At 32.9% G+C, this 26,100-nt stretch overlaps 1 protein-coding gene across 1 annotated transcript in view; it reads right to left on the reverse strand.

The window, feature by feature from the left end:
- The window catches only part of LOC129222951 (uncharacterized), a 108,262-nt gene that overhangs the window by 24,236 nt on the left and 57,926 nt on the right, over positions 1 to 26,100 (reverse strand). The window contains exons 7-14 of the mRNA XM_054857513.1: positions 25,583 to 25,623; positions 20,053 to 20,080; positions 17,231 to 17,319; positions 9,926 to 10,163; positions 8,327 to 8,686; positions 5,304 to 5,420; positions 3,170 to 3,229; positions 522 to 611 (exon numbers count right to left, since the gene is read on the reverse strand). Coding sequence (XP_054713488.1) covers positions 522 to 611; positions 3,170 to 3,229; positions 5,304 to 5,420; positions 8,327 to 8,686; positions 9,926 to 10,163; positions 17,231 to 17,319; positions 20,053 to 20,080; positions 25,583 to 25,623 — 1,023 coding nt within the window. The remainder of the gene's footprint in view (positions 1 to 521; positions 612 to 3,169; positions 3,230 to 5,303; positions 5,421 to 8,326; positions 8,687 to 9,925; positions 10,164 to 17,230; positions 17,320 to 20,052; positions 20,081 to 25,582; positions 25,624 to 26,100) is intronic.

Below are 26,100 nucleotides of genomic sequence, written 5' to 3' on the forward strand. Positions count from 1 at the left end.
TGCATGTGAGCTTCAACCACGAGTTCTTGTAAAAGTAAATTAAGTTTTTGTAAAAAGAAAATTAGTCTGTCTTTGATTGATTAGGTAATGTTGCATAAATTTTCAGATTTTCCCATTGCGGTTCATTACGGAAAATGTATTCCTTCATTTTAAAACTATCAAGTTAGCTTTTATTATTTTTTATTTCTAAGATAGTCTGTATTCTAAAAGATTTTACTAATAGTAATGTTTGATTTTGCTTTTTAGTCTTATTTAAATGCATGAAAAGTGTCATTTTTTCGTAGATCGTACTGCATCGTTCATTTTAAGGAGCCGGTCTAAGAACCTTTCGTTCATGAACGAGACATCACTACTACTCACTGCCGAATCTGTATTTTTTTAGATTGAAAAAAGGGATTCTCATGAACCCTAAACAGGTGTATGCAATAATTTTGCCGTATTTCTGTTGCTCAATTGCGTTGACTTGATTTTTTATTTTTTCGTCATTAAGGAAAACATTTTATTTCTTATTTAAAACTTACCTGAGAATAGGGGACATAGACTTATCGTGTTGACTACTTGGATACCTGTACCATTGCCCACTTGGTTTCTCATTGTAGCATAAATTGGGCCTGAAACAGTTTATAAAAATAAATTAGGAACAAATGAATTTCATATAACATATTGTTTTGTCAACGCATTAATGGTTAAACATGTCTTACTTTTGAAACACAAATCTTAACCCAGAAATTTGCTCGATTGATTGAAATAGTATTATTTTACAGAACAGGAAAAGTCTATCTCAGAGTTATCTTATAACAACTTTTAGGTATACTTAATCAGGGTAAACTTTGATCCACAATTTCTCTAATTTTAATTGTGCCACTTATACAGGGTGTCCGAAAAATCCTTGACATATTTTAAAAATTCATAGAAAAGCAACAAGTTGCCGTATGATTATGTGGTTTGCACCATAATGCTTCACAGGTTCACGAGTTTTTTAAGACAACGTAAAAAGTGGAAAGAAATAAAAAGTAATTATAAGTAATTTATATATTGACGGCTGTATCGTCACAAAAAGAAAAACAAACGTATGTTACTCGAATCACATCTAAATGGTACTCAAGTTCATCCCATGTCCACAAACAGTGCACACCTTCAACTTTGGTAATGAAAGATATTACCAACAATATTCTATTACTTTCTGTTCAATAAAATGATTAAACACCTCACATGGCGTTTGTTTCTCTTACTGTGACGATACAGCGATTACGTATAATGACACTACCCCCCCTCCTTTTTTTAGTACGATGTCATAAAAATTCTTGAACTTGTGAAATATTTGGAGCAAACTGCATGTTCATACGAAAATTTGTTGTTTTTCTATTAATTTTTGAAATGTGCCAAAGACTTTCCAGACACCCTGAATTTTAATATTAATCTATTGGCCTGTTATATAGCATATGGTATCAGAAATGTGATTTAAAATAAATTACTATATTTGTTACATAGAAGTAGAGCAACTTTGAACCAGAAGAATAAAATTTCTTAAGGCTAAAATGTTCTCCATTTTTTATTCACAGCGTCACCAGATTTAAGTAACTTACTTTATTACATATTACAAATTAGCATGAAATATTTCAACTACTTCAAATCTGCATTCAAGATTAGGGGTTATCCTTAAATGTTGTCACTTTTCTTCCCAAGCAATTCGACCCCTCTCCCCGTGTATCACAAAGTGTCACATTTCGCTTTACTCCCTCCCCCTCCTTTTTTCCATACGCCATTATGTTTAACGTAAACTTATTTTTGTTTTAAAAATTCATTATGTCACATTTCTTGTTACTCCCTTTCTTTCCCGTGTCACAAACTGTCACAATTTCACGAATCCCCCTCCGCCTCAAAGTGTGATATCATTTGTGGACAGCTCCTTAGCTTTCAAGCAGTCACTTCAGAGTGATTGGATAATGCAACGAACTGTGTACAGTGTTGTCAACTTATTTTGTTTAATAAAAAGTACGCCCCTAAACTTCTGTGCAGATATGAAGCCGAGTGCAACATTCGGGCCTTCTACTCTTTCTTTTGTTGGAAAACATATAAAAAAATAATGTGCTGCAAAGTTAACCCACATGCATGAAATACACCGCCAGCTCAGTCAATTCCAGCCGAGGACTTCAATTCCGTGCTTATTAGCACTCATCAGCCCGGCATAGGATTGACTGAGTTGGAGGTGGAAAACCTCTTAAGGAAGCCAAGAGTGCCCAACAAACTGGTAGCTAATACAGAATTAGCTCAGACCACACGAGTGACCGAAGCAATGGTTCGGTTCAATTCGAATATTGAAGGCAAGGCAGGTATATTCAGTAAGACTGAATTAACCCACATGGTCAAAAGTTACTCTAAATGACTGTACTAATTTCTATTTGGATTATTTAATGTAAAATAACTTTCTTTATTTTTTAAAAACCTTCAATTTACTGTCTCCTAAACAAGAAAGGCGTATCTCAAAAAGTTAATTTTGGCGATGAGCATCTTTCTGAAAAAGTTTTCTCACTTTTTTTTTGATCTTTGTAATCGATTCTTCCCGTGTTTGTTTTTATAGGACTAAATCTTTTAAATTCTTGATTATATTGCAAATTTAGTTAATGATTCCTAGGTGCAAAAGAACTGTTTGAAGAGAAAAATTGAGATACAGCCTTCTTACTTTGGCGAACACAGCTTTTGGTAACTTTAAAGATAATAGTGACTTTTTGCTGCATTTAAAACTATACGTAACATCTTTTATAATCATTTATCATTTTGTCGATGGATCAAAAGAAAAAAAAAAGGGGGGGGGGGATGGGGGATCAATTTTCAAACGAAAAATTTATATGCAAAAATTAAAATCTGTTATGATTTAATTGTTTTTGAAGGTTATCTATTGTTTATGTACCATCTAATTGTTTTTCCATGTTCACACCCCTAGGTACATAGAAAACATTAATAGTTCGAACAAGAATGTAAAAGAAATGTTTTTAAGAGAGTTGAGGCTTCATGTAATTTTACGGTTATTACATAGAACTTTTTTTAACGTTTGTAATTATAATGTACATTAGTTTTCTTGTTCATATTTGTTTAATTATAAGATTCTACAATGGTGGATTAAAAGTTTTATCTCTGTTAAATGGCGCAAATAATCAAAATTCCTTACTTTAATTCCTGATGCTGAGCATGTACTTGTGATCTGTCAGCATGAGGACATCCAGATAAGCTGGAAAAAGAAGTTTGAAAGTTAAAAAGAACGAAAAATTCATAACAGAATCATAAAAACAAATTTTAATGATTTTTAAAATGGCAAAAGGTTGTATGCCTTTCTTTGTAGAAAATCTGTGCTAAAAGTTTCAAAATAAATAAATAAATAAAAATAAATAAAAAAATAAATTTTTAATGACTTTTGTAATTATGTTTATGATTTGCGCGTTAAAAATTGATCATTGTTTTAAAACTTTTGCTTTGATTTTAGAACTTTCTTATTATGTTTTACTTTACATGTATGCTCTAGGATTAAGTGACTTCCGTTGCTTTAACGTTGTTGATTGAACTTAAAAAGAGTATATTACAGCCATAATACAGCACATACTTTCATTTAAATTGCATTTTGCACTAGAAATTTATTCTTATTTTTATATGTTGATTTTTCCGTTCTTTTTCATTATAAGTACTACACTTCGGACATTTTTTATTTTGAAGATTACGTTTCCTTACATTTATTCAATTCATGCTTGGTTAAAGTTCATTAAAGAAACTTGTTTTCAAATAACATACATCACTTTGTTTTTTTTTCAGTGGACTTTACAAGCAAAATGCCAGACTAAAATAAAAAATAACCTATTAATATAAACCATTGAAAAGTAACAGAAAAAAAGAAAAGTAACATAATAAGTCAAATAAAATAATAAATAAAACAAAACTGAGCCATTAAATTACATTAAAAATTCCGTTAAGGTATTCCACCAACTAAGTAAAACAGCATTAAAAGCACAGTTAAAATCTAAAAATATTCACCAAATATATAGTCATAAAAATATTTAAAAAAAAATGCAAAATTACAGCATTAAAAGCAAATTTGGCGGTGACGTAAACGATATTTTTTCTGTTTTTTTTTGCCAATTCAAAATGTAAAAAAATCGACAGGCGTCGTTGAAACGATTGTATTTTTTTACGGAAAAGTACGAATTTTCAGTAATACGCTAGTTATAGTTTGTTGATTGAATGAATATTTATATGAATTACAGAGTGCCTCAAAATCCTTCCACAAACTTAATGACTAGATCAGGCGTTTTAAACAAGTATTTTTTTTTCAATTGTGCATTATTTTACGAACTCAAGAGTATATCGTCAAATGACCCCATGTTAATGAATTAACTTAAAAAATAAAAAAAATAAAGGTAACGAGCTGGGTCACGCAAGTTTTAAAAGGAACATTAGTTCATAATACCACAAAAGTACTGATATAAGGTGACGTATACCTGAGTTTTAATTAAAAAAATTCAATGGCAATTTACTGTAGTATATTCGTACACTTTTAGCAAGTCATTATTATTTTGGTACTTTGAGAGAAAAAAAACCCCCTAAGTAATTGCATTTTTCAGTACTTTAAGATACTTTTTAGTACCTGACCTCCTCTTAAAGTTTGCTTAAGAACTTTTGAACTACTCTGTATAATATACGACAATAGTTCGTATTGATGTTTGTAAACACAATTAATACAATATTTTTCTCAAGAAATAAAACTATTGTACGATTTTGCAGAGAAATATTCTGTTTTAAATACACTTTTCTGAAAAGCCATCCTTCATTATAACTCAAAAATACCAATTATTGTGCTCGATCTTGGTGAGAACTGGTTATTTTGAATGCAAACTCCTTTTGAAGAACTAAGTTTTGGTATAAATACAGAGCGGTAGCAGTAAAGGATCAGGATTATTTTTGTCAAAACCTACTGTCGTTGTACAGTTTTTTTTTTTTTTGATTTAAACACGATTAAAGAAGCTCATAATATCTCTTATATCCCTAATAGTTAAATTAAGGAATAACATATACATTTATTCTGCATTATTCTGTACGTACATTTCCGGGGATAATTACTCTACGTTGAATGATTTAACTGCTAAATTTGATCAACATTCCGAGTTTTCCTGTGATTCTCAGATTTCTTTTTCTTTAAATATATATTAATAGCAATGCATAGTAATGTATATTTTTTAAACGTGAATGCGTGTAAAATCCTGAACCTTTTTTCATTTTATCAAGAAAAAATGGTTTCGGTTAGATTAGGCTCTTACCTCCGGTGCGTTGCATAGTTGCCCGATACGTGACCCATGCCATCACAGCCTGGGGTTGGGCAGTGTATAAGTTCTCGGCCCTCACGGCCTCGACTCTTCATCTTTGGCTGCATGCACCTGGAAGATCGGTTATAAAAAGGGTTTTTGAGGATCTAGTTGCTTAATTACAATTTTAGAACATCAAAGTTTGCGTTAAAACTAGTGATGAGTGTGTATAAACTTTTATACATGGCGAAAAAAATCCATTCTTTCCTAGTTTGCAGTTAATAACGTTCATCATCATCATAACTGACTAAACAGCCCAGTTATGGGCAGTGCCTTCCTTTGAAGGTTTTTTTGTTATGACTTCTGATTAATTTTTGATTTCCAGTTCCTTTCATTTATTGCGTGATAATCAAATTCTACGAAATCAGCCCATCTCAAACGCGGTCTTCCCCGTCTTCTGGTTCCAGTTGGTCTGAAAAGCAACACCTTTTTATTGTACTTCAGCATGCATTCGGATCACATGGGCCATCCATTTCTTTCTGTTTACTTACATATACATATTTAATAATGTTAAGTTGTTTATACATGCTATATAGTTCAAAATTGAATCTTCTTCTCCAATGACCATTTTCATTTATACTACCAAGAAAACTTCGCAGAATCTTTCTTTCAAAAATTGCAATTGTGTATTCCTCCTGTTTTGTTTATGTCCAAGTTTCAGATGCATAAATTTGGACAGGTTTGACTAGTGTCTTCTAAATTAAAAATTTAATTATCTTCATCTGAAGTAAATAAATTCAGGAAATCAATTTCAAAAGGTGGACATAGACCAACTGAAGACCTTGGTGCAAGATGGGAACGGTTTCTCACTTTAAAAACCCTCAGGAGTCACAAAAACCGTTTTAAAAATTCATTTTCAAATATTTTGCTTTTATATTTAATACTAGCAAAAATACCCGGCGTTGCCTCGGTCAGTAATAATTATGAGAAAAAATCGTTACTTGCTTTTGTTTTCTGTTTTAAGTGAAATAATTTAAAACACATCTTTTTGACGTGATTAAAAATCGAGTTTCTTCCTTACCCATAAAAGTAAAATAGCAATAAGTATAAAGAACAAAATAGTATTGATTTAGAAACGAAAGCACTATATTTAAGCATATACAAATTTCCAGAACATGAAATTATTCTTCTCATGTTTAAAAAGATTAATCTGTTGATACTTTTTTTTTTTAATATGGAGTCTAAAACCTTCTCTGTATGGCTAATGAAGTACGAAGTGGTTAAAAAAAAGTAGCTCCGCTTGTAATCCCCTTATACCTGCTTTAGTTATTTTGGGAAATTTCAATCATTGTGGCTCTTGGTGCGATTTTACCGAATTTGCGAAAGTCGTTTTGGGGTACCTTCGATGATGCTCCCCCCTTCTTTCCTTACTTTGTAAAACGATATGATATTAATTTTTGTTACAGAGATATCGTCGCCAGATGCTGAGATACTTTTGGTCACCATAAAATGGCGCTTAAACAGTTTCATCCGAAATGTTTCCAAAATAAGTAGTAAAATTTGGTGATTGTTTGAAATTGTGCAAAAAGGAAAATTAATGGAAGTTTTTGTGCTGTTTATGGATTTGCCTAATTTAGTTGCTGGATTATTTAACACAGTAAAAAAAGTCTTCTGAAAATTCTTTGATTGGCGATATTTTGTTTACATGGTGAAAGCTGAGAAACATTATGACGTAGTCTTCGGCTTTAAAAACAGCGACGTTGAAAAAACTGCCAAATGCATCAGCTACGGAAATCTTTCTGCAAAAATTTTGGCAATCTGCTGGTTGATATGATAATGAGTAAGTGTTCAATCAGTATGAATATCAATAAAAACCATTAATTGCATTAAAGTTCCGTTTAATTGGAAAATGATCAGCCAAATCATGTATTATTTGCCAATCTTGTGCAAAAATCATACTTCAAGATTTGACTTGAGAAAAGCCTTGAATAGTCACGAAAAGCAAAGATAGTCAACAATACAACAATTGTCGCTATCGACAGGGAGTTGAGATGATACACTAAATACTGTATTGAGTTGAGGAAAGCCTTTGAACATGGAACTAAAAAGCTCATAACTCGTTTTTTATTCGACTTAGAAATTTGGAACAGGTGCCATCTTCATCAGAAAAATCAGAGCTTTCGATGGAGATATAATGTTAATATGTGCAAGTATTTTTTCATCCCAATATTAGAGAATTTATACAAAAATTGTGTTTTATTGCCCCCCTAAGGGGGTTTTGCCCTCCATAACGGGACGAAAACTACCCTATGTGTTATTCTGATGCATAAGCTATATTATTGTAAAGTTTCATCAAAATCCGTTCAGTAGTTTTTGCGTGAAAGAGTAACAAACATCCATACATCCATCCATACATCCATACATCCAGACAAACTTTCGCATATATAATAGTAGTAAGATTTTGCTAGACTATATCCCTACAAAATCAATTTTATTGACATTTTAATGTTACCTATTGGCACTGTCTCGTTCTTGCTCTAAATGCGTGCAATAATCCAAATGCATTTTGGATTTTTACTACTAATTAAAATTATATTGGTTTTAATAATAAAAAAAACAATGTGTCTTCTGATAAATAACACTTGAAAATAGTTAGTTTATTATACAACGAATAGATGATATTTTTCTATACTTTCTCATGAAACCTTTTGTTGATATCTTACGTAATATTCGTCCTTGTACAGAACGGAAAGATAATATTTTGCGTCATATATTTTAAAATTAAGGATAAAACCAAAAAAAAAAAAAAAAAAAATAAAAATAAAAAAGTGGAGCTGTTCCCTTTTTGTCCCGAAGACCTCAATTGCGACACTGACAAAAAGTGAGCAGCAGACTTCTTTCTACGATCGTTATCGTTTCCGGAAAATTTTGACACGCCCTCATGCAGCCAATCGGGGTTGTTATAAATCTCTAACAGCTCTATAGGGTCAAAATGTTTCAATAATTTAGTTTTAAAAGGATCAACAAACTCAACTTACTTTTCCGGCACGTATTCCGGTGGAGATGGCATCAAATGGTGATGCTGTATCCTGTCCGCCGGTGGTGGGGGGCCTAGGGGACTCTGTGGGTAAGGGATGTGTTGAGGTGGACAGTGGGGGGATGCGTCCATCCGCCCTGTCACCGGTGAGCGCGGTGAAGGTGAAGGTGTGGCGTTGGGCATCATGTGGGGCCCAGATAATTCGGGTCTCACTCTGTCGTCGTGTCCCGTAGAAAAATCCACAGGCTCCGTTTGCTCAGAGTCATTGGCTGGTGGTGGTGGCGGAGAGTAGATCTGCTTAGAAGATACTACCACAGAGTTCCTCTGACCACTTCCACCACACATAGATGCCAGTGGCATGCTGAAAGGAAACAATATCAGTAAATTTTAAGGAATGGGAAATAAGTCAACTTAGTTTACAGTACGTAGAATTGTAGAGTTTCTCATGAACGTTACACCACAATTTTCACATTTTAATACGATACGATTTCACATTTTGCACTTTAAAAAAAATCCGAAGCGTTCCGGGAAAATAATTAGCAGCTAATGTTTATTTTCTCCCGTCAAAATACATGAAAAAAAAAAAAAAAAAAAAAAAACAAGAAAGTTTCCGGCTTAAAGTCAGTAGCCTTCCTGAAATTAACTTGGAATCTATCTGAGGAATTCTGAAACCTTCCCAATAAAAGTCAATCATGTTTCTGGAATAAATCAAGAACTTTCAGAAAACATTTAAAGATGTTTATAGTAGGGTAGATCGGGGCACGTTTAAGCGGATTTTTTTCAATGAATTTTCTAATTTTTATGTTTTAACTTATTAAATTTCAGACATTGCGGTTTTATGAAGCAGTTAATGGAGTCAAAATTTGTATATTCAGTTGTTGCTCAGCTTGTGTTTTTAACCGTTAAAAAAAATATTTTTGAGTCCAAGTCGGTTACGTAAATTTACCCCGAACACGGGGTACGTTTACGCATATTTATTTTGACATCTAACCAACAAAAACGCTCGAGATGCATCGGCCGTTTATTTCCTGTTTTCCAAACTTGGGTGACACACTGCCGTGTATCTATATACTGGGTGAAAAAAGAATGACCCGATTTCAAAAAATAATAACTATTCAGATTTTAATCCATTTTGATCAAATAACATATCTATTGAAAGGAAATTTTTTTTCGCTACACACAGTTACCTCTACTTCCAGCTACATTAACTGAATTGAAGGTTTGCATAGCAGCAATTATGGAAGCAGTTCATACAGAAATTCTCACTAAAGTTTGAGACGAATTTGAGAACCGTGAAGAAATTAATTTTCTGCCCTTCGAAAGATGGACAAATTGTGTTTTAAATTGGTTCCCAGCGAAAAAACTTTGATTATTATCCTTGCAGTACAAAATTAGTTTGAAGTCTGGATTGTACACATTCAAAAATGTTCCATAACGCAAAAATTTCTTCCAATGCGATTAGTGAAATTTCAAATTTAATTCGTATCAATGGTTTATTTCTTTCTTTGTCAAACTCAATTTTTTGAATGTGTTGAAAAACATGGCTGAAACTGAAAGAAATCAGTTCTGTGGATGGTAAAGAGGAACAGATTTGTCTTACTTTTTATTCATCATGTTCTGATCTGGGGACTCCGACTTGATCTTTGGTCCCATGGGCCGGCCATAGAACCTTTGGTTGTCATAGGAGTTATAGTCGGGTGTCTGCGGTCGTCCGTATTTGTCCATGGGAGATCGTACCTGTTGTCCGTACATAGGATACCTATAGTCTGGCATGTCTGTTTGCTTCACGTAACATAATGTCCGCATGACGCAGTCTGGAGATGATGGACCAGAAGGAACTGCAAAGGAGAAACAAGAATTTTTAATCAAAAAGAAAAAAAGTTTATTTGTTGAAAACAGTCTCTCTCTATTTCATTATAAAACAAGTTACAATGTACATGCAGTATAATAACATGCATAGTTTCGGATTTCTATACATGGCAGTGTAAGAAAATTGTATAGAAATGGTGGCTGAGTTTAGGCTCGTCACTGGCATTGACTGTCTCCCAAAACACCTGCATTATTTTCGAATTATTTCAAGTCCTTTTTGCAATCTTTGTGATCTGGGACAGGTCATGGATGAATACCATCTCGTCATTTGCCCGGCTCTATCCAAACGCTTTCTTACGGTGATATACATACATCATATGTGCAGTATATATATGCCATAGTCTAGGTCGGATCTCGAATGAATTTGGAAGGGAGTTTCTTGGGCACCCGAGAAGAAACGTATGGTGGTTGTCAAACGCAAAAAAGTACTGAACCGTTCGAATTTTAATTTTAAGACCCGAAAATGGCATTAAATAGCTCTTTCTACCCGAAATAGTTATCCGATTGTCTTGATTTCAATCTCATTGGAAAGCCCCCGAAAAATACCCCTGAAGTTGATTTCCTTAGAAATTCAAAACCACCAAGGCCGTAAAATCATCAGGAGAAAAGTTATAAGCATTTTTAAGCAAGGGAAAATTATTTTTAAATGGAAATTAATCACCTGCCGTGAGCTTAATTTTAGTTAGCGCGAATAAAATCATTGAGAAGATAGATCTGTTGTCACTTTTTCTTCACTGGGAACAAAAAAAAAAAAAATCTTGCTTTTGCTTTGAGACTTTTCCTGTAATGGAGGAATTTTAAAAATTTCCCCCTTTGATTATTTTTTGGTCAATTACATTTTTTTTTTGTACTGCCAGTACAAGATAATCAAGGATTTTAGTTGTATTAAAGGAAGGTTGTGTTTAATTTAATAATGTAATCGGGACTTTTAGATTTGCTGTTAACGTTATTTAAGAATCATTATTTTGATGGGAAGTTTTAGTTTTTTTTTTCTATTATTAAAGCTTAGTTGTTGGACACGCTTCACTTGACATAACTTTTATTATCGAGGTAAACTGTGCAAAGCCGGGCGACGCAGCTAGTTTTCAAAAAAAGAAAAAAAAAAAATCCAGTAAATGAACTGGAAAATAACAACTGCAAAATAAAATTACTTCCCCAGAAATTACTTTATTTTACAGTGCAATGATCCTTCCACCATTTTAATTTAATTTAAAATAATTCCTACCAAAATTGTTTTAGTTTTCCTCCAAATGGGACTCATTGAATTAGAAGCGGTATTAAAATGAGTAATAACGATCCCATGTTTCAACTAATGCGTTTATTAAATTTTAATCTGCATCATCTTATCTCAACACAAATTCAAATGCCAGTACTCCATCTAAGCCTTGTTGAAGAAAATATTGAAACGGTACAAAATCAATATTATTGTCACGTGTGTAAGCAACTGATTTTTCAAACGAAAACAAAACACCCCAAATTATTAACTTTTTTGTAGTTTAAGCTTTTTAAAATTTCTCTAGACTTAACAAATTTGCCGTCTTTGAAGCCTAAGGAAAAAAGTAAATGAATTTTGAATTATAAGAATATTTTTTTTTTGATAAGAGTGATATTAATCTAGGGAACAGGTGTAATACAACGCCCCAATATTGACTTTTCGTTTTTCTCCAAGAATATGTCGACAAGAACTAGGCACACACATTCGTTCTCATCGATAAAAGTGATAAGTCATGAAAGTGCGGCAACATCGGCAAGATTCAAAAATGTTCATGCCCAATGAATGATAACAAAACCTTTGGCGACAATTGAAAAAATTGCCACGTATATGATTTATGGACAGTTTCTCACGAATTGCTTTAAGCTTAAATTTTAAGTTATATTTTCACGAAGCGCACCTCATAAAAAGAAAATGAAGTTGATTTGCACATGCTGTCAACATATTTAAAGCTAATGGATCCGTAAACTGGATCTCAGTTGGTATTCTTTTGCGATTACAAAAAGCTTAACTATCATGCATCTGTACGGCGGAGTTAAGGTGGCGTGGTTTTGTGGCGTGATTAGCGATAATTGATGGAGTTCGCGAATTATTATACATTCAATGGAGCTTTTACTGTTTGACCACGGATTGTATGGAATTGGCAAACATCCAGTTGGGGTGACTCCATCTGAATGAGGGGAAAAATAAAAATATTATGCGCGTATTCCGCTCATTTGAACGAGACTCAGCTTAATTTAGAGGCTAACATACATCTGCAAAATCGGACATCCTTGAAAACTAATAGATGCTTCCATTTCCGCGTGTAAACCGGATGTTTACCTTTCCATACAATCCGTGGTTAGACAGTAGTTGTATTTAGCGATTTTATGAGAGGAATTACGTGGAACACTTGGTGTTGTCGCCAAATTAGTCCGAACGAAGCTTATAGAACGTCGTCAAGAACACTTTTGCTAAAATTTAGAATTAAATGTTGCATTTTCAAACACACAAGCTACGATGAGAAGAATAATTCCCCGTCACATGCCCTGATCCATCACAACCAGGCGTTGGACACCTACCAATAATTAAAGACTCTTAGAAAGTATTCAAATTATAAAATGAAAATGAAATAAAATCTTATGTAATCAACTAGTTGAAGTAATTTAAAGTAACAGTGAATATTTCAGAAACTAGAAAATTGCCCATCATGGTATGAAGGATGAAAATTTTCTGCATTTGAACGAAGCAATTACCTGACTGATATTTTGACAGTAAAAATTTTAACCCTCACTCCAGTGAATGAACCCTAAACTCCAGTAGATAGCGTTCATTGTTGACCACTTTTTCGTTCCTTCATTCCCCTGAAATCAGTCTTACTAGTAAAACAGTTAAGTGACCAGATCCAGTTCAGCCTTGTCAAAATAAAGCCTTTCCCTGAATTTTAAACATTAACAAAGCGTATTATCAAATTATCATGCCGTGGCGAGATTCATTGTTGATGACGTCAAGAGCGTTACTTGATCATTGGCTATTATATATATGAGGATATCTTTCAAAAGTTCAGGAAAAATTCTGCCTTTACGTATAAAGAACGGCTGATCATGTAAGATATTTGCCTCTAAAGATAAATGTTTCTTGACAATCAGTTTCTTGATGCTATTACTGGTAATTACAATGATGTCAAAACTTAATACAAATGTATATTATTTTGACATATAAATATGTTTTCGTGAAGGTTGTTAACATTAAAAAGTTTTTAACAACTACCTGAGCATTAACCAGATAAAATGTTCTGCATGTGATATTCAATCACGAGTTCTTGTAAAAGTAAATTAAGTTTTTGTAAAAAGAAAATTAGTCTCAGTCTTTGATTGGTTAGATATTGTTGCATAAATTTTCAGATTTTCCCACTGCGGTTCATTACGGAAAATGTATTCCTTCATTTTTAAACTATCAAGTTATCTTTTATTATTTTTTATTTCTAAGATAGTCTGTATTCTAAAGGATTTTACTAATAGTAATGTTTGATTTTGCTTTCTAGTCTTATTTAAATGCATGAAAAGTGTCATTTTTTGGTAGACCGTACTGCATCGTTCATTTTAAGGAGCCGGTCTAAGACCCTTTCGTTCATGAACGAGACATCACTATTACTCACTGCCGCATCTGTATTTCGGCAAGGCTCAAAGCAAAAGCAAGATTTTTTTTTTGTTCGCAGTGGAGAAAAAATGACAACAGATCTATTTTCTCAATTATTTTAATCGCGCTAACTAAAATTAAGCTAGCGGCAGGCGATTAATTTCCATTTAAAAATGATTTTCCCTTGCTTAAAAATCTTTATAACTTTCTCCTGATGATTTTACAGCCTTGGTGGTTTTGAATTTCTAAGCAAATCAACTTCAGGAGTCAGTACTTTAATCACCTTATCCGGGTGTGTTTTTTCATGCTTTCAGTGTAGTTACATTTTCTTTTTGTTGTACTTTGCTTAGATAAGTAGATATGTTTGTGCTTCTATTATTTAAACTGAGATTTGATATTGCTCTAATTCTAATCCGAAAACTTTCTTTGACAGACGATGGCGCAAAGAAAGAGAAAGGTAGAATCTCAGAGGCAGTTCTCAAATCTCATAGAAAAAATACACCAGTTTCTGGAGCTGAAATTTCAAAGTGGCAGAGTAAACTTTGACGCTGCAGTCTTTCTGGCCGCTGTTCTTGAATATCTAACCGCAGAACTTTTCGATCTTTCTTCTAATGTGGCGTATTCCAGAGGGTACTCGCAACTAACTCCCGAAGACCTTGAAACTGCCATTGAACGAGACCCTTCCCTGAAAGAACTACTTGAAAGAATCAAGTCCACGGACTCAAGCTCATGACCAACTCAGAAATATGGATATTTAAAAGAAGGGGATTAAATTTCATAGAACATTGAGCAAAACTGAATAAACAAGAAAGGAAAAAAAAAAGTTTTATGAAATATAATCACGTGTTTGTTCCCTAAACCTTCTATCATAAATAAAATACTATTTATTCTACTAATTCTATCACAAATTATAACCCGGTGTTGTTGGGATTGGTAGGTGTTTTTAAATGAAAAACATAAGATGAGCACTCAGTGGAAGTTTACAAGACAATGAGGAGTACCATAGAAATTTTTTAATAAAATAGAGCAATACATTATTCCATTTTTTAGCAATACAAATTCATTTCTTTATATAATTATTTATTTCTATAGCCTAATTTTTTTGATGAGAAACATCACCTTCTCGGACATAATATAACGTAGGAAATAAAGTGCAACTTTTATTTATGCTTAAATCAAACTGGAAAACTGAGCAAGCCCACTTTCCGGAATACAAACATTGATTTGTAATGTAAGCTCACGTTTAGCTTAAGTTCTAAACGTAACTTATTTTGTAACACAAATCTTCAGGAAACCTATATTCTGCAGAACTTATATTTATCCGTAAGTACTCTGAAATTAGTCTGAATTTCATTTAATATGCTTAAGTTCACTGAAAAAAGGAGAGCAGTTCAGAGGCTGAGTTCCCGTGAGCCCCTATGCTTACATGCTTACTAGGCATTGATTTGAATTATTTTCAATCTATATGTTTAACAGTTAAAACCCTTCAGATTAAAATGAAATCTACCATTTGATTATCAAAAAAAAAAAAAAAAAAACTATCTTTAATTACGATTTTTACGATTCTTACGATTAATTCCAACCACATTGAACAAATATATAATTCAATAATTTCTATCTAAGGATGTTCTAGTTAGAAATAAATTTAAATTAAGTTGTTTTTCAATACGTAAAAAAATGCAAAACTGAATCTCAATGTAAGTTTACACCAGAATTCATAACTGAATTGGTAAAGTATTATAAATAAAGTAAAAACAGTTTGTATGCAACAAAGATATAAAAAGGCACTTAATTTGATGTAGAACAAGATAAAGAAAGTCTTAAAGTGTTAAAGAGGAGGGGGGGAGGGGGGATGAGTTTTCTCTTTTGATCATTGCCAAATTGGCAAAACAAAACAAAAAAATTCTTCGCGTCAATTTGAAGACCAAATCTAAGCAGTTTGTTCAATTGTTGGATGGCAGCACAATCTGATTTCCCTTCAAAAGTATATTGACATCAAATGTACAAGATGATACTATTTTTAGTGTCCATTACAACTTAAAAACACGGTTGTAAATTGCTAGGTAATTTAACTGCTCGCAATCAGTGTTTCGATTGATAATCAAGTAAATTGAAAAAATCAAAACAAACTTTACACAATAATTCTTTTTATTATACAATTTTCAGCTAAAGTGTTTCTTATTAGGATCGATAGTAACTGATTAATATGTTTTTAAATTTGATCTAGCATTTGTTTACCTTCAACTTGTTTTTAGCCCTCCGAATCTATTTAAAAAATTGTTAACACTATAGTGCTAGAGAAAAATATTTTCCAATATTTACATCCAAAAACATGAGAACATAGAATTACTACAATTTGTACAAACTTTTGCTACTGATTTGGTGCCCCCTAAATCTTGGTACCATGGGCCTGTGCCCCATGTGCCCGTGTCTTAATCTTGCTCTATGGGTACATTGCAGTTGAATAAAAAACGCTTGTCGGACATATGTGAAGCTTATTCAGACACAATTAGACTACCGTATCAATACTGCCATGCTAAGCGCAAAAGTCATATCTGCAACCGAGTAAGAGAAATTGTTGCAAGGAGAAATTGCTATTTAAAGTTTTGCGCTTTCATGTATTTGATTCAGATGCAACTTTTTCAGAAAATTTTCGCAAATATTTCCCGTTGACAAATGGTTGTAAAGCGTTGTATTTAGGTGAAATATGTGAGAAAGAAAACTACCGGTGACCGTATCTGAATTTTACAAAAAAACCAGGGCAGAGTAGTTCTTTTAAAGGATATGTGAGGAATTTCATATCTTCACATAATGTAGGACGATCGAATTCATTCATAGGATGAATTTTGTATTATTGTAGCCAGCTCTTCGCATTGATAATAGTGATACAAATAGTGCTACTATACATTCGCAAATTGGAACTAGCACGTACATACTATTGAAATTGAGATTTCTTTTGTGTTTCACTCTTCGCGATCAGTTTCGTTTATAACAAAGCCACCTGATGCATCTTAAATGTTTTACTGATCACTAATGATTTAAGTAAGCTTCAGACTAAAAACAATAGCGGCAAATATCCAGCGAATGCGTTATGCACTTAGACCTCAAGTTCAATATTTTCTTTTTGCAAACAATGCCCTGGTGAAGAAGCTGAACGACTTTTTATCACTGTCGCTTTTAGTTTGAAACTTGCATTATTCATTACTGAGTTATTAAGTTCCCAAGTGCCTTTATTACTTTTACATAGCTCGATGATTGACCTGAAACCAAACCACTTCTTCGGAAGGGTGTACGCATACTTTTAGCAGTATCGGGAATTACGTTCTTATTTTTTTTTCAATCTTTCATGATTAGGATAATATTGCAATGACTTTCAGATATTTAATGATTTTCATGAATAGTAGTCCAAAGTCGCATGATGCTTACTTTGTCCAATAGGAGGCGATGGTTTTGGCGTCGCTCTTTGTTCCTTTTGAACCATTTTCTCCATTGCGGCAATAGGACATCCAGACAAGCTAAACGGAAGAAAGCAAAGTACTTTAGACAACTCATTACAATCATTACAATGTTTAATTTTGTTTACTTATCAATGTATTACAGGTTTGTTTGAAAAAAAAAAAACAAAAAATAAAACACATTTTAAGTAAAATAGATAATATAAGGAGGTTTTTTTTTAATGAAAAAAACCGCTTATTAGAACCTTAAATTGCTAAAATAATCCCGGATGTTTTAAAGAGCTGTACTTGTGTAGAAGTAAAAGAGTTTTCGTCAATTATCGTACAGTGATTTTTTTAAGGAACACAGTCAAAAGAAAACGGTAAGTAGTGTTCCACATAACTTAAACAATGCAGCAAAATGTGGTTTTTTTTTAAAAGTATTTATTTAAAATTTTATTTGTTATCATATAGATAGCGTAATCACAATTCTCACTTGTTATTTTGTAAATGATTTTAAAAAGAATAAGATGTAACATTAATGAGAATTTTATACAATGTGTTATTGGTAGCAATTTTATTTATTGCGACGGAACTTATTAATATAGGAAAGATAGTCATTTGCATTACATTTGTAAAAATATCTTATTTGTTTATGTCAGAAAAAGAAAGATACACTTACTCCAGAAAGCTATAAAACTATATTAATGTCTAATGGTATTTATAAATTGTTTCAACTAATGAAAAACTGTATTAATGACTAGTAATGCTTATAAATTTATTAACGATTATTATTATATATTCCAAGTTAGTTGAAGCAGTTTTACTAATTTTTTTTATCTATAAAACAAATTTCTTACCTTTAATATATACAAGGTATATATATATTTTAGAAGTAAAAAATTTAAATTTTGAGGTAAGAAATAAGTCCTAAAAAATTGCTGCAATTAATGTGAATTTTTAAAACGGCAGAGTATTTATTGCTGTTATCAAATAAAACATTCGCAAAAAAGTATGAAACTCAAAACTAATTTAAAACAAAATTATTTCCAAGACGATTGCCATTTATAGGACTAAAGATGACCTTAGTTGATTCATTTGATTAAGTGCTATTTAAAAACAGTTTTCTGCTAATCGATAAGAACGCTGTAAGTGTGATAAATCTTCAACGAGAAGTAATTTATCAATGTCAGGCTTGCAACTTACAAACTTTTAGTTAGTTTGAGGTGGCACAACCACTTCACTTCGTTTTAAAACTTTTCGCAAATATTTTAAGAACCATGGTCATATATATATCGTGAATATTTAATTACATATAACGTGAAAAATAACTTATGGAAACTATATTTATACTTTAAAATAAATATTAATAAGGTCTTGTTATTTAAAATTAACCCGAAGTAAAAGTAGGAACATCAAATATCAATAATTGGTGGAATTCTTTGATTGCAAGATAAATGACAAACTATTTTTATCCTGCTTGTGTATTTACCTTGAGTAGAAATTTTAAATGAATATGCCAATAATACACTTCGATGGCGAAATAAAGTAAGGATCTTGGTTTGGATCTTAAAGAAGGCATTTATATGTTCAAAACTGATGATATGACAGTTAAAATTGAATGTCTCGCTGTTGGTTTTTGTTACTTTTCTGTAAAATTCATGAGACAGATTAATCTGCTGATCTCTCTATCTCCCTACCAAATTAGTCGTTACGTTTAGTTCGAAAATTTTGTCCCAAATTAGCTGCAGTTGCTACGTTTGAATAATTTTGTACGAAATATTGAAACCAATGACTTCATGATTTTATAAAACATATTTTAGAGATTTCAGGGCTCTATGCTATCAATCAATCGCATTTACTTAGCAAGAATTTTCTCTTCACTTCCTTTGCGTATGGTTCACTCTTCAGCCACGCCTCATTCTGTAAAAGATTGGATGTCCACAAATGATGTCGCTTAAAGTTGTGACGATTTGTGACAAGGAGGAGGGAGGGAATAATAATAATTGTGACATCACGCATTTTTAAAAATAAGAGCATGTTTATGAAAAGTAGCGTCACATGTGACAAAAAGGAGGGTGTGTGATAAAGTAAGCCACTTTTTGACAAAGAAGGGTAAGAATAGGTCAAAAATGTTGAAAAAAAGGGTGATATTTGGATGCTTCAGTAGCCAAATCGATTAACCCCACTTTAAAAAAAATCTCCATTTTTGCTTTAACAGTGCTTAATCAATGCTTAGCATATGAATTTATATTAAAGTTTTGGTTCAGTACATTTCTAACCATGTGATGGCAGAAAATGTAACACGAGGGCCTATTTACTCATGTGGATAACACCATCTTCTTCATCACTTTTCTCTACTTTTTGTTTTATGGAGTTAATTGAATTGACAAGGGAGACATCCATTTATGAAGTAAGGGACTCTTCCACCTGTAATTGCATAAATCGGTCTTCTAGATAATGAATCGGGAATTCGATAGAAAACAAATCGATCTTTCTGGTATATTGGGATAGAGTCCTTGCAAAATTGGGCGTGGCTTAAGAGCTCTGGATTTTTGAAATAAATTTGGTTCTGATTTAAGGCCAAAAGGAATAAATACTTAGTGAGTGAATGTTGTAAAGCCATATTTCAATTCACTTCGTTTCGTGGGTTATTTCTGCAATGAACTACCGTGTTTTAGCTGAGTTATCACTTTCGATGATATGTTCAATTAGTTTTGTTAATTTGATTCATGTCTATTGCAAGCTAAAGAATAAATTCTAGTATAAGAATAACAACTTTAAATATCTAGTAATTTCAAAAACTTAACTTACTTTAGAATTGTCTCATGTAAGGCTAAAACTATAAAGAGAAGAAAAGAGATGAGAAAAAGAAATGGCTGCGAAAAGATGTGGGGGAGGAATGAGGAAAGGGAAAATTGAAACAGTGATTCAGAATATAATGATTAAAAGACTAATTTTTACTAAAAATAATATTAATTAACAATTTATTTTACTATCCTGGTTTTGGTCTTTGGTAATTAACCTTGTAAACTTTCAGTTTAGTAAGTTTTATGTCGGGATAGTTTGAATGTGAGTGCAATAAATACAAATACAAATACAAATACAAATACAAATGAGACGACCAGCAACAGGCACTGGGCCCAGCTAGGCTGGTCCTAGTCAATTAATTAGTCCCCAATGAAGATCAATGGCCCTCTTAAAGCTATCCACTCCCTTGCTCATTACCACCTCTTCCGGTAAGCTATTCCAAGTGCCCACGACCCTGCTAAAGTAGTAGTTTTTCCTGATTTCCAAGTTAGCCTGAGATTTAAATAGCTTAAAACAATGACCCCTTGTCCTGCTTTCCCCGCAAAAATTTAATCCATTTACATCTTTCATTTTGATAAATTTAAATAACTGAATCATGTCCCCTCTGACTCTCCTTTGCTCCAGGCTATACATGTTAAGCCTATTAAGTCTGGTATCATAATCTAAATCTGAGAGTCCCCTTACTAATTTAGTTACCCTTCTTTGAACCCTTTCCAATACAAAAATATCTTTCTTCAGATAAGGCGACCAAAACTGAACAGCATACTCCAAATGAGGTCTTACTAAACTCCTATATAAAGGCATAAGAACTTTCTTAGATTTGTTTGAAATAGATCTATTGATGAACCCAAGCATTTTGTTGGCTTTGTTACTAGCAATACTGCACTGTTGACTAAACTTGAAGTCCTGATTTATAAAGACACCCAGATCCATAACATTTTCTGCCTGATTTATGACTGAACCCTGTAAACGATATCTCATACGCTTATTTCCATGACCTAAGTGTAGCACTTGACATTTCCCTACATTAACTGCCATACCCCATTTACCTGCCCACTTAGTAATATGATCTAAATCCTCTTGCAGCTGTTTTACTTGTTCTTCATTTTCGACAATCCCCATAACTTTTACATCGTCAGCAAAACAATTCATGCTTCCAGAAATATTATCATTGATGTCATTCATAAATATAATAAACAAAAGAGGCCCTAAAACTGATCCCTGAGGAACCCCACTTAAAACATCACTCCAATTAGAATGATTTCCTCTCACAACTACTCTTTGCTTCCTACCAGTAAGCCAATTTCTAACCCAAAGTAAAGTTTTTCCTCCTATTCCAATGTCAGCTAACTTGCTGAGAAGAGCAACATGCGGTACCTTGTCAAAAGCTTTTTGAAAATCAATATAAACAACATCCACACATTTTTTGTTATCTAAAGCTGAGGTAACCTTGTCGTAGAAATGCAATAAATTAGTAGTACAGGATTTACCTTTCCTGAAACCATACTGCAAACTAGTCAACAGACTATTAGTCTCTAAGAACATCATGATCTTAATTTTGATCAAAGTTTCGAAAATCTTACAAATCACCGAAGTCAAACTTACAGGTCTATAATTCCCAGCAATACCTTTAGACCCCTTCTTGAAGAGGGGCGTTATGTTAGCCAGCTTCCAGTCCTCTGGCACCGTCCCCGAGTTATAAGAAGCATTGAAAATATTCAAAATAACATCCACTAATTCCTCTGCACATTCAACTAAAATTTTTGGATAAATATTATCTGGTCCCGGAGCTTTAGTTGCTTTAATCTTTTTCAAATGAAATAAAACCTCCTCCCTGGAAAATACAAAATCCTCTAGCTGTATAATAGCTTGTGTCTTGTTAGTGTCAACTGTTGAGATACAGTTATCGTTAAACACACTGGAAAAAAAGTTATTTAGAACATTTGCAATATCCCTATCGTTTTGGATTAAATTTCCATGCTCATCAACCAAAGGCCCAATTTGACTGTTTCGAGCTTTCCCAGAATTAGCGTAAGCAAAAAACCTCTTAGGGTTCCCATCAATGTCATCTGCCAGCCTTTGCTCCAATTCCCTTTTCTGAATCCGTACCAAATACTTAAAATTTCGCCTTGCCTTACCATACTGGAGCCTTTCCGCACTCTGACCAGTTTCTTTAAACTTACGAAAAGTGGCTTGCTTATAATTAAGAGCTTCTTTAGTCTCCCTGGAGAACCACATGGGCCAAATTTTGGTACTAACACCTTTTCTCCTAAATGGAACATAGTCCCCAACGGTTTTAGCAAGTTTATCCTTAAATTCCGTCCACTGCTGATCTACGTCGCTATTTTCCAACCCTGACGAAAAAACCTCTTTCAAGCTCTGCCTAAGTGCAACAAAATCGGTGTTTCTGAAATTGGGCACAAACCTAAAATTATCATCTTTGCACACTTCAAATTTAACCCGGAACCTAATGCTGTTATGATCACTATCTCCAATATGCTCCCCTACACTCAACCCCTGAACAAAACTACCTATGTCACAAAAAACTAGATCCAAAATGGCCTCCTCTCGAGTTCCCTGAGTTACAACTTGATCTAAGAAACAGTCACCAATTACTTTTAAAAATTCCTCTTCTTTGCCATTACCAGGATAAAAATTATTCCAATCAATACCCGGAAAATTGAAATCCCCCATTATGATAACGGATCCCTTACTGGACATGTCACTAATAATACGGTACATCTGTTCATCTTGTCCCTGGTTTGAATTAGGTCGCCTATAAATGTTTCCAAAGCGTAGCTTTATGCCCTTACTGCTCATCAACTCCAGCCAAACCATATCAATATCAGTAGGCTTATCATTTATGACCAATTCATTGCAAATAAAATTGTCTCTAACATAAAATAAAACCCCACCACCTCTTTTACCTACTCTATCCTGTCTGAATAAATTATACCCAGCAATATGTAATAACTCTGCATCAGATTCGGTAGCCCATGTCTCTGTAATTCCGATAACATCCAACTTCTCATCCATAACTATGCTTTTCAATTCATCCATCTTGTTCCTAATACTGCGAGCATTGGTATAGAAAACTTTAAGCATGCCTAAGTTGCTTTTATTTAACACCCTGAAATTTCCTAAATTACAATTGTTAACATTACTACTCTTGTTTGTCACTTTATTTCCATTTCTAGCAATACCCAAAAACATATCATTCTCTCGATACCTGGTGCTTGAACCATGCCCCCCATTCCAACTTAGTTTTTTGACTCCAAAGCCCTTAAAATTAATCCACTAACCATTTTGACCCCTGTAGAGCTCAGATGCAGGCCATCCCTAGCAATCCAATCCCGTTTACAATGACTCCATACATCAATGAACCTGATACTGCGCTTTTCGCAAATTGACTTCAGTAGCAAGTTCATACACCTCGCACGTTGATTTAGCCAGCTCCTATGCACTCCATACCTGGGAAGCAAACCAACCACTTGGACATTTGTCGAAAAGCTGGTTGCTTTATCCAACAGGGATTCCCATTCCCTAGAAAACTCCTCATTTTTACTGTGGCCTACATCATTTGTTCCCACCCACAAAGTAACCATGTCCTCCTTATTCAATACTCCCTTCTTTTCAGCAACCATATTAACGTCTTTTACCCGAGCCCCTGGTAAACAACACCTAGCCACCTTACGCTTTACTCTCCCAACTGTGTTACCCACCTCCCTTACCATAGAATATATACTAAACAGAACTACGAGAAAGTACTTTTTAAAACTGGTTTCTTTCTGGCTTTAGTAATAGCGAAGTTACGAAATTATTTTTATGGAAATAATTACTTTAACACCATTCATTGTAATGTGAATAAATGTGATGTCATTTCTAAAATAACCAAAGATCAAATACTTTGAACTTGCAACAAATAAAAATGGTTATGATGTCTTGTATCTAAAAATACAAAAGTTTTTAAAAAATGTATATTGTGATGCCATCACACAAAATTGCGAAATAGGTACTTCTCTGAAATCAAAACCAATCAAATAAATATTTGATAAAGAAGGTCTTTAAAAACAATAAAATTCAACCTAGTTTTCGATCAATGCTTACACGGACCTTAGTACTTAAAATAGCTCAAAAATATCTTTTTTTAAGTTGAAAAGAAGCTGATGTCTCGCAAAAATGATATGTACGTAAAATTAAATTAATGTTTATGGGTCATTCTCCAGAAAACGTAACTTTTAAACGCAACTATTTTTCAGTTTCGAAACCTTTTGTTTTCTTTATTTTTTCATCCTTGCATGAAAGTGTTAACTACTAGAAGCAACCATAAACAATGGCCCAGCTAAGTTCGAATTATTTTACTCATGGGAAAAAAAATAATAAAATGCCTTGTTCACGGAAATAAAAAAAATAAAATTAAAACAACTTTTAATATTTAAAAATTGAAGCCAATTTAATATCAAAGTAGTAATTTTGTTAATTGTGAATGCAATCAGTTATTTTAATGATTAGCTGGAATATAATATTAAGTTCTCTTAATTAAAGTACGGCTTAGTTTGTAGCTTCAAATGTATGTTAAAAATAGTATTTAGAAAATTTGAGGATATACTGGCAATTTATAATTTTGGTAGAATCCCTATTATTGATGTATTTCCTCTCCATCATTTATTTTGACCTCAGAAATAATGATATTGATAAGGTCTGTCACGGAGGTGAGATTCATGGAGGTGAGGAATTTGCCATTAATATAGGCCTAATAGATACACTGTTCAAGGGAATTTTTGTTTCTTCGTTGATACAATCTGCACATTTTAAGCATATGAAAACATGTTCACTTCTTTTTTTACATTAATTTACATCCCTGAAATTCAACTTCACGGAGGTGAGAAGTCAGAGTAACCACACTAAGTTTTTAAAGCAAAATCTACTTGTTTTTCGACAAAAATCTCACAACTTCAACTATTGCTAAAAGTAAACAAAGGGGGAACCTTGTATCATGGAAAATAAAAATCTATGTCAATTACTGCCACGTGTTAATGAGGAATGGCATTTTGAGTTTAGGTAACGGAAGTGAGAATTTTTTGTGTGACAGACCTCATTATCCTACTAAAACGAATTAAATCACAATAGAAAAAAATTAAATACACTTGTGCATTTAGTGTTTGAGACACTTGTGAGGAAAAAGTTATAAAAAATAAGTTCATTGTTTTATTTAAACAAGTTGTTAAGCAGCATTATGAGCTACACCAGGTGTGTGACATGCCACGGAGGTGAGAATTCACATTTTGTGAAGCAAAAAATATTGTTTTTTTTCCATAAAATATTGACATATTTAAATGGATACATTTATGGGGAACGTAAAAAATATTGTCAAATGAACTATTCTTTAAAGCTTTTACTGTAAAGTGCGTGTGACTTAAAAGTTACACTTTTTGGAGAATGACCCTTACACAGGATAAGTGTGTTTTATCTTATCAGTTATGTACTTTTATTTATTTACTTTAAAAAGAAAACACATTCGAAGGTAACTTACTTTCTGGAGTAATCCTATCTTTCCTCGGACAGCCAGATAAACTAGAAACAAATTCAATTTTACAAAATTTGTTTCAGCTATTAAAAACTTTTACATAATTGTTTAAGCAGCACGTATATTTGCTCAGGAAAAAAAATTATTAATAAACGAAGAAAGTATGAGAATGCCAATGGAAAGCTATTCGTAAATAAATGAACAAATTGAAAAAACCCTTTTGTTTTGCTACATTTTATAAAAAGTAATATTTTTTTTACTACTACGTAAATAATTAGCATGCTGAAAGATAAGTAAGGAATCATCTGAAAGCCACAAAACAATGAAATAATCTGAGGACTGAATAAGTTACGAAAGATAAATGATATTTTTTATTAGAGGGCTGAATGACATTTGAATATAGCGACTTTTCACGCAATTAATTAGTTGAATAAGCTGTGAAATATAACTGGTTTCCTTAGAAGGCTGAATGGTCTTGAAATAGAAAAATTAATAGCCTCATGAAATAAATGACTGAAAAAAGC

Source organism: Uloborus diversus, chromosome 5 (assembly GCF_026930045.1).
Source record: "Uloborus diversus isolate 005 chromosome 5, Udiv.v.3.1, whole genome shotgun sequence".
NCBI classification, from domain to species: domain Eukaryota; kingdom Metazoa; phylum Arthropoda; class Arachnida; order Araneae; family Uloboridae; genus Uloborus; species Uloborus diversus.